Here is a 15,421-nt window from a genome sequence, read left to right as displayed (position 1 = left end):
TATAAAGAGGAGAGAGCCGGGCAGTCGCTGGTGTGGTAGTGCACACTGCAGCCGAGCTCTCCCTGCTCTGGGACCCATCTCATTCAGCCAAGATTGCTTCATACAAAAGTTGACAATGCACCAGTCAAAGCCATTGTTGATATTCAACATTTTTTAAATAGCTTAGCAGAATAGACAACATGGCAGGCTGCAAAACTTGGCAAGGGAAACCGACCTGGAGCTTCCCGTTTGAAAGGGTTGCCACGCTGGGTGAGAGGAGAGAGGGCTATTGTGTTGAAAAAAAAAAAACCGAGAGGGAGAGCTGGTGTGAAAGAGCTCAAAAAACAAAACATCTCCCATCCCGAGAGAGCAGAGTACAATGCTTTCTGTGCAGCCGGAAGAGGACAATCACCTCGCACGGTCACAAGCATATAAGCATTACCAAGACAGGGCAGAACAATGAAATCAATGCAATAAGATCCATTTTTAAAAACAGGATATTGTGTTTCCGACTCTAAAACCAAAGAAGGAAGCTCCATCCACACATAAGGCCCTAAACCTGAAAACACTGTGGTGTCAAACCCAACATTCAGACCCAACAGTAAAATATCTCTAAAGTGTGAAGAGTCATTCCCTCAAAGTGCATTGGCTGGGCTAACGTCCAGAGGAATGTCTTCAAGAGGGCCATCTATTTCTCTAATGTTGCACTGATGAGGACGATACTGCCTGATGCTGGTAATGGTGTTCAGTTTCCGTCATTGTCAAGCTGACAAGGCTGCAGATTGATATGGATATTTAAGAAACCTTTAAGCTTACATTTGTCAGAACATCAGAGTGCCGCTCGTTCCTCAGAAGCTATCAAAACATCTCATGTTGTCTCTCTCTGTGTGTGTGTGTGTGTGTGTGTGTGTGTGTGTGTGTGTGTGTGTGTGTGTGTGTGTGTGTGTGTGTGTGTGTGTGTGTGTGGCTGTTTCCCCGAGGCAGCTCCCAGTGTTGTGTTTCGTGCATCCTCGTGTTTCTCATGGGGAAGCACGGCGGGAGAGAGGGCCACAGGGACCAATGATTTTAAACCCCTGAAGGAAACAGCTGCAACACCTGAGACCCTTCTCATCCAGCACAATACACTCAAGTACATTCACTCATTTCATAACGTATCACAATACTGTAAACTCAAAGTACCTAAAAGTGCACATCAAAAAAACTCCATGGAAGGATAACAAGTGCTTTTTGCCTGCTGATGAATCTACTGTTGCAAAAAAAACCTACCAGCACTGAAACTGATGCAGCAAAGGCAACAAATGGCAATTAAAAAACCCAAGGGAATCGAAAAAGCTGCAAATACTTACTCCTGAAATGCCATTTTCTGATGTAAATATTCTTAAATTATTAAATCAACTATTTTAAAATAGACAAAGATTAGACTAATGAACAGGATAGATTGGGGTAAACGCTTCCCTAAAATCAGGTATCAAAATGTTTTGGGGAAAAAAACAACATCCCAATAGACTCTGATAGGGAGCACTATTGAAAGAGTTCCATCAACTAAACCTCAAATAAAGGGCAGATTGTTTGCATTTCGTCATGTTTTACATCTGAGCTTTCTGCGAGCACAAACAGAAGTTATGCAACATTTTCTGTAGGGTATACCTAATGTGTTTGAATAAATAATGAATTAAGATGTAAAGTCTATTTTTTGAGGTTGTAAAAAAGAGCCTGATGTCTCCAGCATCAGGAACAGAGCATGAGGGTTAATCGAGTTATTATTTCAGCACTAATACTACAGTCTCATACACAAATGTGAAATGAAGGACTTCAGTAACAAAATCTGTCCTTCCTGTGAGAGAGACAAGAAGGCGCACAGAGAAACGAGACCGGTCTGGCCCTTTGACACAGGCAGGCCTGCAGTCGGAGATGTATAATTACATTGAGCGGGGAGAAATTACAGCTCTGAGGAAGAAGGCAGGGCCCACATAATCTCATAGGTGTGTCAGTGCTTGGCTGCAGGACAGAGAAAGGCAGAGAGAGAGAGAGGGAACCTGTGGCGTCTTTACTGGAAATCCACATCAGCGCCACCCATCACAAACTATTAGCTGCCATCAAAGCTCTAATTTTACTCTAGCATTACACCCCACTCCCTGTATCCCCCTCCCTCCCCTGCTGCTCTGGATGGTGCAGCCTGGTGGGAAAACGACATTCAATCCGCTGTCCGCCCCATTCAGGCCAAATTGGCAAATGACAGCTCTCCGCCTCTCAGGTTTCGGGAAGTGAAAGGTACCGCCACCATCCGAAGGTGGGGGGAGTATAGGGGGAGAGTGAGGACCGGCGAGGCCGAGGAGTGGACCGAGGTGGGTTAACAGCTTCCCTTGTCCTCCTCGCTGGTGACGGTGCTGGACAGAGAACACAGAGAAAAGAGAGAAGAATGCCTACTCAGCAGATCAAAAGGAACTTCCCCGAGTCCAATGGGAAAAGTTGACCTAAATCCCCTAATCACCCACTTTACCAACTCGGGCAGATGGGAATACAGTGTTTGCCCTCATGGGGGTCAACAGTACTGAGAGGGCGGCACACACAGTTGAATTTAGAGAGATGCGCTGACTCGGGAGCACAAGCCTGCACTGTGCCTTAAGGCCAGCTTTTATTGCCCACGTCATATTGACATGTGTTTTATGTCTAAAATAGATTTATGTTGTATTGTTACAGGAACCTATAACCCAAGATTTTCATTGCACAACTACACTTTAGCTGTGTACATGACATATAAAATCCTGCAGAAATAACAAGCCATAAACACAACAAGACATGACATGTTTGGTCTGATAAGCTGCATAGGAAAAGAAACTTGCAAATAAAATATAAGGGACATGCAGCACAGCTCGACACACATGCACCAGCGATAAGGTCTTTCATCAGCGTTTTACCATGACACACAGGGAAAAGACACAGACCATATTGTGTTAGACACTAACTGGCCGCCCGGCTGAATGGTACTCTTACTGCTAATTAAGTGCTAATGGCAGTTCCCCCTGCGGAGAATACTAATTAATGTTCCTTTCTTCTGCGGGCTGAGCGCGTACTCCAGCGCGGCCTAATGAGGGGAGGCAGGTACGTCTTCTCCCAGGCTGGGTTAATAAGCACAACACAGTGGGGTCTGAGTAGAGAGGGCCATACCAGGGGGCTGCTTCCTGTTCCCTAATCTTAACAGACCCCCCTCAGAACACTCACAATGAGCAACGGAGGTAATGAAAGGATTTGTCCAATAAACTCAGAAAATAGGCCACCTTGTTTGTCTGTGTGGAAAGCACCTCGGAAGTTTTGGTGTCTGCATTAATGCAACATTAGCTTAAAGGAAATTACTCATTTTAAAACAAAACAACTTGTACAAAATGTGTGTCCATTTTTCACTGAGAAGGGTATGTAACTTAGTATATAACTATGAATGTATGTACTATTTGCACCCAGTATTGCAGTATAAAGTTCTTGAAAAACTGTTCCTTTAGTAAAAGAAAGCATTTTAACACTGAATACCATTTCATATTGCGTATGTCTTCTTCTGTGTCTTCCTACAGAATTATGACCTAGAAACTGCTGATGTCTCTTAGAAAACAACTTCTATATAATATAGTTCCCAGCTCCCCGGGAATATGTGCCACGGGAAAATAAATAAATACATTACCTGTTTGGATGCAGAAAGCCTGAGAATCAGATTCAAAGTGTTGAAGAATGAATGGATGTGCGAGCATGCGGGTGCGTACATGAGCGTAAACATAGATTGAGGATGGTATTGGAATTACCTGAGTGAGATAATGGTGGTGCATTAGATTAACTTTCAGCCCTTAAATGCAACACATTTAGGCAATCTTGTCCCTCAAAAACATGTCAATGTCTGAAAGGCCTCCCTCTCGCTATCAGGAGCCTCTGGTCCCCCACACTGATGCAGCTGGCAAGGCGCTACCGTCGACAGTCAAAACGCAACGCCAGATCTAGTTATAAAATAATTGAATTTTCATATCAGAGGGGACCAGAGTCCCAGCAGACAATAGGACTGCTGAGTCCTCTCTGATATTGGCTCAGGCCCTTTGCCATGCGCATGAAATCAGTATGTTAATGTTCCAGGGTTTTCTTTTTTTAAGGGCACTTGTGCTCTCGCAATGTACTACCGATGCGGTTTCAAAAAATTGCAACTATTGATAAGTAGTCAGCCAGCAACCCCCTCGACCCCTCCTCCCACCCAACATGCCCCCCCCGCCTCCCCCCAACCCACCAAGGCTCTAGACGTTCTCGCACCCCCATCCTCCCCCATTATTAAAATTGTAATTTATTTTTCTAAATCAGAATGACAGCTTGCTTTCTTTTCTCTGCAGCAGGCAGTGAATCACCAAGCTTTAATTACTTTCGTAACTTCGCTGACCCTGTGAGCGTGCTGCTCTGCCAGAGAAAATGGGACCTCCAACAAAGGCCCTCCACCACAGCCGCCTTCGGTTCATTCAAAATGCGGAAAATTTATCAAACTACGGATTTTATACGATTTTGTTAACATTTCACCTCCTATCTTTTTCACACCCTCCCAAACACCCCCGCTTGCAACAGTTCTGCACTCCCTCCCGGCCCACCTCCTGAAGAAACTCAGTGCACCAAACAACCTTTTCCAACTCTCCCTCTTCCCCTCTCTCCGTGCTTGTGTTGACTCAACAAGGTCTCCGCGGGTCAAAACGGCCAGAGGTCACACTACCATCAGTAACCCCCTCATATCCAGGCCGTGGCCCCGGCAGCAGGGACACAGGCAGCGCGGGGCCCCGGGGCCACAAAGCACAGATCAAAAGGGATGAACGCCACATTTGATCACTTCCACAGATCTTTGGAATGCAGAGATCAGGGTCAAGCTTTATTTAGCATGGCCTTCAGAGTCTATCACACAGCTTTCCACAGCCTTTTTGGACCACAGGTCATCGCCACAAAGGAGTCGCTTCAGTGTTTAAAAGCATCCCTGAAACCGTCAAAGGATCATGGCTGTGACACTGATGTGCGAGCGAGGCATGTGAGACTTTTAAGTCTATCAGGAAGACGGTTTAAGATACTGCCCTCTTCGGCTTTGTTGCTACAAAGTTCAGCCATGTTTCGTGTTCGCCAACAGATCCCTAGTTGCTTGACATTATTCCCCACGCCTGACTTATTAAAGAAGCTAATATGTTGTAATCCCCGCTATCGCTCTCACCTTCTCGCTGGCACACCTCTGTTTTGGGCTGTGCCACTGTGTGAACCAGGGGTGCGCAGGCACGGTTGGTCTTTTGCTGACTGCCTGATAATTGAATGAGCGATTATCCCTCCCATTAATAGACAATGATACAGAAAGCACTGCCATATGTACGGAATATTAATGAGTGGCTGCAGCGGCCTAGATAAGAGAAGCGCCATGCGGTTGCTGTAATAGGGGTTAAAACAATTTGCTCCCCAACACCCTATCCCTCCTCACACACAGACACACACACAGACACACACATGCACACACACATGCACACACACTTTCCCAACGCCTTCCACTATGCTAATCCTCCATCCTCTCTCTAACTAAGCAGGCTTCCACCATCATCCACCCCCCATGGCCTGGACTTGTACTTTGTGCTGACCTTGCTGCTGCCAAGGCCGACCCGCCATTGTGTGAGAATGTGAGCAGGGTCACTCAACAACAAAATGACATGCTAATGACGGGAAGTGGCGGGTGTTTAGTATTTATGGTATGAGGCATTTTTTAACAAAAGAGCTGGAAACACATGCAGCTAGGGCTGGAGGATATGGAAAGAAATATCAAATATCAGAGGCAAGCATTTCTGATCAAATACCTAAACATCGATATTGAGATGATACTGTAGGGTTTATCATTGATACTTTTGGCCCTTTTTTACACAATGAGCATTTTGTAAGCATCAGTAATGGGGATTTATTGACTAAGTGGGTAAGGCAAATAAAAGCCACAACATGACAAGAAATTATATTGATTTATGGTAATACAATTGAATCAGGAAAAGACACTCATGGGATATTAAAATATCAGAAATCTAAGAAAATATCTATTCTCATACCACAATATCAATACAAATATCGATATTATTGCAAAGCCAGGTTCAGGAAACTCAAAACCTCCTGTTGTTTTATTTTTGAAGTTGTCTCACTTCATCTCAGTGTTTCACTGCTGAATCGGTCTTCATCATCTTGCTGTCACAAGTATATTTTCCAGATATTCAGCTAAAGTAAAGCTGCAGCTGATCCATCACTCCAGCATCACCTCCATCACATTTCATTAAAAGGTTACAGAGAATCAGGCAGGTTGGGGCACACTTCTATATGAATGACCATGCCAATCAATATCTAACATCTATTAGCATTGGAAAGCAATATTTCCCCTTTTTACCTTGCAATAATTGTGCTTAATGCTGTGAAGTACCTTATCATAGGTCTGACGGCAAAAGAAAGGCCGGTTACCATGGCGACTGTGAAAGCCATTGGTTTCCTTTTCAGCAGAATAATGAACTTCTCTCCTCTGTGTGTCACTCTTCCACTCCACTCTCAGCCTCTTCGATTAAATTGAAGTCCACGCGTCCTTGAAATCCCTCGTCCCGCCTTATAATTTGCCAAACAAGAGAAAAACACAGAATTTTTTTTCCAAGGTTCAGCAAATGCATCGCTTTAAGCCGAGGCGTGGGTGTACCTCAGAAACACGGTGTATACTTTTTTAAATGTTCATAGAGGATGTCTTCCTAATAAAGATAATCTATATTTTTATGATAGAATAGGGTGACATCTCATTGACAGTGTTAAGGCTCTAAGATTATAATCATTTAATTTTCTATTAGAAAATCTGCATTCATCCTCTCAGATTAAACAGTCCAAATAATATTTAATAATTCCTATATAATCAGTTAAAATGGCTTTTATTTTTTAGGATTTGAAACTGAAATGCCTTAAAACCACCTTTTGGTGAAAATGTTATACTGTAAATATATTTTAAAGTCATCACACAAGGTAAAGGCTACTGTCACATTTAATGATGATGGATACATGGAGCTGAATAGACTTCTCAAAGTAAGTCTGAAACGTTCCCCACAGTCAGGTCAGTTTTTCTCTATTTCTATAGGAATTTTAAAAAAGAATCTAAATGTTGAAAATCCGATCAATGATTGCAAGATCTATCCACAGCGTCCTTGAGCCCATCCTCACTGCCGGAGGACATAAAGAGTTTTATTCAGCAGTGATGTCTGCACGATGGTCGGAAATAATAAAACATAGTCCTGCAAGTAATTCAAGTAACCCGAGACAATCCAGACACACAGATCCAATGCCAATTAAAATCTAGATGTTTCTTTACGTTTTGTATTAGCTGAATATGGCAAAGCATTAATTAGTGATTAGTTCATTTGAAAACTTTAACGACATCAACGATTGCTTTCTTTTTCACAGTGCAGAGGAACTGCAACTGGATTAAATGTTTTAGAGGAATATAGGTAGGTTTACCACATGGCATAAACAATGCATTATTTTTTTTCAAGTAATGGTAATTTATGGAATGTATCCACCTACGTTACAACGGACAAGTCCATCTAATGCGTTGATTTAATGTTGTTTTCGATTAGTTTTTGGCATGATCATTATTTGAAAACTATGTTTATACAAATTAATGCTACTGCTTTGCCACAATAAAAGTGACAACCGCTCCGCTAATAAAGTTATTGATCAAATAATTGCATCGTAAAACAAATACAAATAAAGATGTGTCATTAACATCTTATTATATATTTTTCCCGTTAAACTGTAAATGATTGACTCTTTGATTTAAATGATTCAATTAGCGTTTTCCCACAAATTCAACAAATAAACATGAAAACAGAAATAATGAAAAGGGCGAAAAATACCCGCGTTGCTGTCTTACAGGCGTGGGGTCAGGCCCGATCACAAACAACCCTGACATCTTAAACATAATCAAAGGAAAAACAGCTACAGCTCAATATTGACATAATCCTTAAACCGCTTGGTATGTGGCAGCAAATTAAGAACATATCGGTGAGTCGGTGACACTTTGCAAAAGGCTTCTCTTCGCTGTATCACCTAGCAATATTGTAGTCATTAAGAACATATCTGATAGTACATGGAAACAGCAATATCAAGAGAACAATAACTTTCTTCTTATTGATAAAGGAATGTATAATCAGATCCTACAACGCACACAAGTGTTAACAACTACAGACAGCCGCACAGAGAGATGGTCACCAAAATGTACTGTTAGCATGAGAATGAATGAGACAAAGATGTCTAATGTTGGCATTTTTTCAACGTAGGCTTTTAGTAGCCGAGTTGGGAATAAATTAACTCGGATAATATAACACACAAACTAATAAAAACAACAAGGCCTGTTTGTTTTTGGTCTAATGGTCATGCATGTCAGTTTATTAAACAGGGACTCTTCCTTCAGTATGACATACACGTTCAAAGTCACTAAAAAGTAATGTAGCCTAGCTCAATACTATTCAATTCAATCCAGATGCTTTTAATCCTTCAAGGAGAATTTCCAAAAAGCTAACTTTTCTGAGATCAACACAACAAGGCCAAAGCCAGCAAGTCAACCATACAAACTGAGAGGATGCAACTTCCCGAGAACAGCACTTCAACAACTTTGCACAATGCACCGATCAGATCAAGTTGATTAGAGGCATTCGCTAAGTAATAAAAAATGTTTGCAATATCAACAATGCTGCTTTTCCTTGGTCATTTTAATGAGGGGTCGCCTCCATTTTAACACTCGTCACCTGCTCTCGGTGTCAATCGACAAATTACAAACACCACTCATACCAGAGAAAGCCAGGCTCCTAAACTGCCCTCAGATATGCTTAGACTTAAAATAAAAACCAGTTTTAATATGAAATGTTGCATCCATATGAATGTGTTGCAACTTAAGCCCAGTCGATGGATGTGTCTGCGTGCTCTCGTGAAGGCCTGCATCTGCTACATTATGTTTCCATGTTAGTGTTTCAATGTTAAACACTTTATAAATGCACACATTCACAGCGTTTGTTCAGCAGATTAATAGCTTGAATGTCCTGAACATAAATCTTACCGTGTTTCTGAAGCGTTTATAGGCTACTTTCCTCTGGTCTCTGACAGCGTCCAGGGCCTAAATATCCAATTGGCACTTTTAGCGCCCTAAAAAAGACGAGATAATTTGGTTGTTTTTCCTGCAAAACGTTTTCTGATCATTTTATTTCAGACGCTCAACTGAACATGTGAACTTCCATGACCTGAATGCAATTTCCTGTCAACACCCGCCACAGGGAGGCGCTCATGAGCTTACATGACAGGACTGAATGCGCTGCAGAGGCAAATGTGCCATTCACAGTGAGGTGAACTGTTTAAAGGGAACAGAGCTGACATATGCAAACTTTTAAAAACATTTATCTGGGGTTTATCTGGGGCTAATTGTAAAATTAATCATTTTAAAATTATAGGATGTGTCAAGTAATCAGATCTTAGTCACTGTCTCCTTTTTCTGTTTTACATGCTAAGAGATGGATGAAGTATAAAAGTTGGATGCTGGTTAAAAGAACGTTTTGAAGGCTGGTTACTTATAGTAAAGAGTTTTGAGATACACTCAGTAATTAACTTCAGTTTTGAAGAGATCAGAAATGACTGGCAACGTAATTTGTGTCTAATCATCCATTGTTTGCAGACAATATGGAGTAGTATATCAAAACAGTCAACAACTCTAATGAAAGTTAAATATCTGAATTTTTTTGGTGTTCCACATTGAACTATATCTTGTTTATATAGCACTGCATAATGCAATCGGCATTATCTCATGTCCTTATCTCATGTCCTTCTGCTTTTTGCATAACTCCCTCATTCTGACTGATTGAAGATTTCAAAAATAATTCTGCCTCCAACATCAGATACACTGCACGTCTGCACCTATTCAATAACAGCAAGCAGTAGTGCATGCAATACTCAGATCCTTTACTTAGTATTTAAGTAATACCACAGTGTAGAAATACTCTACGAAACATCCTGCATTTTTAAACTTTAAATATAATGAGGAACCAAAAATAAAAGTACTCATTCTGCACAACAGCCCATGTAAGAAAAGTATATATTATTTTATTGAGATATACTTATGGATTATTATTGTTATATGTTCTCCTATTCATCTGAATCTTAAAGTTAAGTGAAGTGATCAGATAAATGTAGTGGAGAAAAAAATACAATATTTCCCTTTCAGAATTAGTACAGTACAAGAACATAGGACCAGCAAATGGAAAAACTCAGTAAAAGTACTTTAAAATTGTACTTAACGATAGTAGTACTGTCCTCACTGACAGCGAGCTGTGTTAGTTTCAGTCTGGCTAAACACATGTATTTAAGGTTTTCAGAACTGGCAGATATGATGCTGTACCTTAAATTCATAGATCACTTTACATCACTCTTTTCCTGAGTGCGAGTTATAGAAGAAGAAGAACTCAGAGCTTAGTGATATCACAAGTGATTTTCACCCAGGCAAGAGAGGAAACAGTCGTTGCATAATGTGATAATGATACATTGCATATAGTATAGTTACTTATTATCTAACACTTTATATTACATATCTAACTGTCATTACAAAGATATCTTCAAAGACAGTGCTCACACCAAATATCACAAGCACAACATGTGACGCATAGCTTTATGAATACATCTGCTACAGCATTGGTTCATACAGTATGTCAACAATAAAAACCAGTGCGAACGGAGGGAGAAATGCTCTGTAATTAAGTTTTGAATGCTGCTTTCACATGTTGCAAAACCATCAAGAAAAAAACGGGCTTAACATTCCATGTATCAATCCCAAAGGTAAAAGGGAAAATAGGAAAATTGCTTATCCCTCGAATGGGGCGTGGGTGGTTTGAAAAGATATGTCTCGTTTAGAGCCATCTCTTTGCTTTTACTCCACAGTCAAACAAAAGACAGCTGTGAAAGTTGAAGGACAAAAACAGCTGGGACCCGGAGCTGAACTGACCATAGCTGCAGTTTCTGGGTAACATAGTGACATTGTTGATACAACAGGAAGGATTGCCTCATAATTTCCTCATTTCTGAGGACATAGCCAGAGTGTCTGTCATCTTTGGTCAGAAATTCACTTTAATACTTAGATCAGTCATGGTCAAATTGATGACAACAATTCAGTTACTATAATTTACTTTAAGGCACCTGTGAACAACTAACAAAGTTGCTCAGTTTCTGTTCCCATAATTTAAAAGTAAAGATTTCTTCTGCCATTTTATACTGCTATTCTTTCTATCCTCACAAATTACAGTATACAGCAGCGTGAATACTGTCTTTCATAAGTTGTGTTTTGACTCAAAATCCAATTGTGGTAGAAGGGTTGTAAGTAAGGAAAGAGTTCACACTCCTTCCCACACAAACACAGTAACCTCAAAAGAGTGAGGGAAATTAAAACATGGTCTTTATGCCTGTTGAACACAGGCATTACACAACATTGATGAATTGAAAGCATATACTGTAAGTAAATGGTACAGTAAACTAATTATCTTCTACATTTTTCAGTGCAAAAAAAAGGAAGAACAAACAGGCCACAGTTTGAGCAGTTACAAATGTTCGAAGACAAATACTTCAGATTCATGCAATAGTTCCCACTATTTCTCAGAATCTTCACTGGCTTTAAGAGCTGTGTTGTTATACGCCAGAGGGATGTCATGGTGATTTTTCGGCCGTGTTTGTGAACGTTCAGGTGTATGGCTGATCGTCGTCTGTCTTCTTGCTCTCAGAACAGACATCATTTTGGACCGGTAGTGGTCCCCAGCCATGAAATACAGGATTGGGTCAATACAGCTGTTGATGCTGGCCAGAGGCCTGGTGATCTTGTAAGTAAAGTTGACAATGTTGAGGAATTCACAGTCAAGATTCAACACACGGGAGGTGTAGTAGAGCGTCCGTGTGATGTGAAATGGAACGAAGCTCACAGCAAACACCACCAACACCACGATAATGAGTTTAATGGACTTCTGACTTGTGGCGGTGCCCTGCTGGCTGGAAGACAATCCCTGTCTGGGTCGGCACAGCGCCCGCGCCATCAAGTAGTAACACACCATAATTACCAGAAACGGGATGCCAAACAGGAGCACCATGACCACAGAGCTGTAGTCCACATACTCCTCAAAGGACCCTTGGCTGGTGGTGTCATGGCAGAGGGTGTCATTGTCCCTCCTGGAGGTGGTGACGAAGATGAGGTTGGGCACCAGGCACACGCTCACCACGGCCCACACCATGCCGCACACCAGGTGGGCATGGCGGGACTTCACAAGGGTCAGCGCCTTGATTGGGTGGCAGATGCCCAGGTAACGGTGCACGCTGATGCAGGTGAGGAGGAGGATGCTGCAGTAGAGGTTTGCATAGAAGAGGAAGCGCACTATTTTGCAGGCGGCCACTCCAAAGGGCCAGTGACTGCGGTTGGCGTAGTAGTAGATCAAGGTTGGCAGGGAGAGGACGTACAGGAAGTCGGACAGGGCGAGGTGGAACATGAACACAGTGCTGGGGTTCCACGGGCGCATCTTCAGGAACACCCACAGAGCGGTGGCATTGAGCACGAAGCCCACCACAAACACCAGGCTGTAGGACACAGGCAGCAGGATGTATTTGAACTCCTCATCAAAGCGACAGCTCGAGTTGAATATTGTGGTGAACACCGACGACTGGTTGTGCGATGCAGGGCTGCTGATGAGTTTCTCCATTGTGATGCAACTTCTCAATGTAGCACTTTCAAGGCAGCAGGTGACCGATCCTGCAAAGCAAGAGAACAACTCTGTGACATCTACATTTCATTAAACTCAAGCAAGTATTCATGAGTGATCTGGTTCTTGTAGTTTTAAATTTGTGTTGTTCTGTCTGAGTTTTCTTGTTGGGCTCTGAGTTGTGTGTATTCATATATTTTCAGTGGTGTAAAGTAACTGAGAGCATTTACTCAAGTACTGTACTTAAGTACAATGTTGAGATACTTGTACTTTACTTGAGTATTTCAATGTTATGCTACTTTTTACTTCTACTCCACCATAATTCAGAGGTAAATTGTGCACTTTTACTCCACTACATTTATTGAATACCTTTAGTTACTTAAAATATTTGGATTAAAGGTGTGAACTATAATAAAAAAAACAGAAACTGTGAACCCCTAGGGTTACGTGGGTTCACGTGAAAGGGGTTAAAAGGGGAGTGATTTGTAAAATATCCAAAAAGAAAATTCTGCTTACAGTTCTGTTTCAAATGGGTGTTGAAAGATGAATCCATAGATCTCTTCATGTTGCTCTCAAAGTGCACCAGATTGATGCTTTTAACTTCAATATTATTCCCGGGGGAGCATGCCCCCGGACCCCCCTAGAGGAGGTTAGGTCCCCCCCCTCCACTTAAATCATGTTCACATGGATAGGATACTAAATACATTTGCACACATCTTGTGTCCATATCTTTCTGTTTTGGTGGTCATGCCACACCGTGCACATGCATGCATACGTGAGTCATGGTAAGATATCTGGATTAAGAGGTTGCTTTTTCTTTGCACAGAATGAAAGAAAGGCCAAATGAATGGGCTGTGAATTTAGTTTTTTTGACACCATTTCAGCCCAGATTTACAAACTCCTGGCAGGACAAGCTCGAGCTCAATTCTCGCACTGAATTTAAAAAAAGTGAGTGAGAGACTGCAATATAAGAGGGAAAGAAAGAGAAACTTTAAAACTGTTCAATTGTTATGATGTGTAAAGACTGATATTGTTCTATAATCGTCTGAAACTGTTAAGTCATGATGTGAAACGGTTAACAAAGAAAAAGGGAAACTCAAGCTGCTGCTACACTTTATTTTATTTATCTAAAATCAAGCACTTTTAAGATGCACACATTTTCAAAAGCTATTTTATTTTCTCTTTTATTTTTAAATGCAGCCAGAGAGGAACATTACACATATCCACAGTATTTACTGTATATCTGTGTAGTTCAATGTTAATTGACTATAAATATTGTTGTTTATGAATTGTACTTTTTTATTCGATTGGCAGTCAGTTGTTGATTACATGCAGACGTTGATAAAGCTACAGGCTATTCAATACATATCACACTAATTCATGAAGCAAGTCCCAACTCATAGCTGACGAGATATACCTGTAGTGTCACTGAGATGATCGTAGTGACACTGAGATATTCGTAGTGTCACTGAGATATCCGTAGTGACACTGAGCTACGTGAGTGACCACTGAGATATCGTAGGGTTGCCTGAGGATATACGTAGAGTCACTGGAGATTGTAGTGAACGCACTTGAGATATTGTACGTGACACTGAGATATCGTAGTGTCACTGAAGATATGACTTAGGGTGACACTGAGATACGTAGTGCTCACTGAGATATTGTGTAAGTGTCACTGAGACATTGTAGTGAGCAGCTGAGATATTGTAGTGTCACTGAGATTTTAGTGCCCTGGAGATATGTGTAGTGTCACTGAGATATGTTAGTGTCACTAGACATCGTAGTGTCACTGAGCATCGTAGTGTCTCTGAGATATGTAGTGACACTGAGATTATCGTAGGTGTCCTCTGAGACATGCGTAGTGACACTGAGATATCGTATCGTGTCTCTGAGATATACTGTAGTTGGACACTGAGATTCGGTAGTGTCACTGCGATATCGTAGTGCTCTCTGAGTATCTTGGTAGGTTGCACTGGAGTTATCGTAGTTCACTGAGACATCGGTAGTGACACTGAGTATTCGTAGTGCCTGAGATACGTAGTGTCACTGAGATATCGTAGTTGTCACTGAGTATCCGATAGTACCACTAGATATCGTCAAGGTGACACTGTAGACATTCGGAGTGTTCTTTCTGACGATGAGTGTAGTGGCACCTAGATATTTGTGTCACTGAGATATTTTTGAGTAGGTATTCTTCAGCTGACACTACAATATCTCAGGACACTACGATTATTGTACGTGTCACTGAGATATAGTGTCATTTACGATACTCCAGTGACCACTACATATCTCAGTGAACACTAGCGATATTGTAGTGACACTGAGGATATCATAGGTCACGTGAGCATCGTAAGTGGCACTTGAGCACATCGTAGTGTCAACTAGAGGATATTCGTAGTGACACTGAGATATCGTAGTGTCACTAGGAGCATCGTAGTGTCACACTGAGACATCATAGTGTCACCTGAGACATCGTAGTGTCTCTGACGATATTGTAGTGTCACTGAGACATCGTAGTGACACTGGACATCGATAGTGACACTGAGATATTGTAGTGTCACTGAGCATCGTAGTGGCACTGAGACATCGTAGTGAACACTGGGACATCGTCCCATAAGTGATTTTAAGTTGCTCCAGGTCAATCCTCCTTTTAGAGGGGTACGTTTCCAGGCCTTGTA

At 41.6% G+C, this 15,421-nt stretch overlaps 2 protein-coding genes across 2 annotated transcripts in view; both read right to left on the bottom strand.

The window, feature by feature from the left end:
• The window catches only part of sox3 (SRY-box transcription factor 3), a 24,519-nt gene extending 15,339 nt beyond the window's left edge, over positions 1 to 9,180 (bottom strand). The window contains exon 1 of the mRNA XM_010785689.1: positions 9,083 to 9,180. The gene's annotated coding sequence lies outside the window, so the exon portion shown is untranslated. The remainder of the gene's footprint in view (positions 1 to 9,082) is intronic.
• Positions 9,181 to 10,104: 924 nt separating this feature from the next.
• LOC104957995 (P2Y purinoceptor 4-like) lies at positions 10,105 to 12,934 on the bottom strand. The gene has a single exon (XM_010785690.1). It carries the CDS (start codon positions 12,741 to 12,743, stop codon positions 11,649 to 11,651), a length of 1,095 nt encoding a protein of 364 aa, XP_010783992.1. The 5' UTR covers positions 12,744 to 12,934; the 3' UTR covers positions 10,105 to 11,648.
• Positions 12,935 to 15,421: the final 2,487 nt, after the last annotated feature.

The sequence above is a fragment of the Notothenia coriiceps genome, unplaced genomic scaffold (assembly GCF_000735185.1).
Source record: "Notothenia coriiceps isolate Sejong01 unplaced genomic scaffold, NC01 NC01_scaffold00028133, whole genome shotgun sequence".
NCBI classification, from domain to species: Eukaryota; Metazoa; Chordata; class Actinopteri; order Perciformes; family Nototheniidae; genus Notothenia; species Notothenia coriiceps.
Note: the sequence above shows the minus strand (reverse complement) of the source record. Positions and strands in the feature narration are given on the sequence as shown.

Bases quoted from the DNA above. Each gene is read 5' to 3' on its own strand.
- LOC104957995 (XM_010785690.1), bottom strand. From the start codon at position 12,743: ATGGAGAAACTCATCAGCAGCCCTGCATCGCACAACCAGTCGTCGGTG.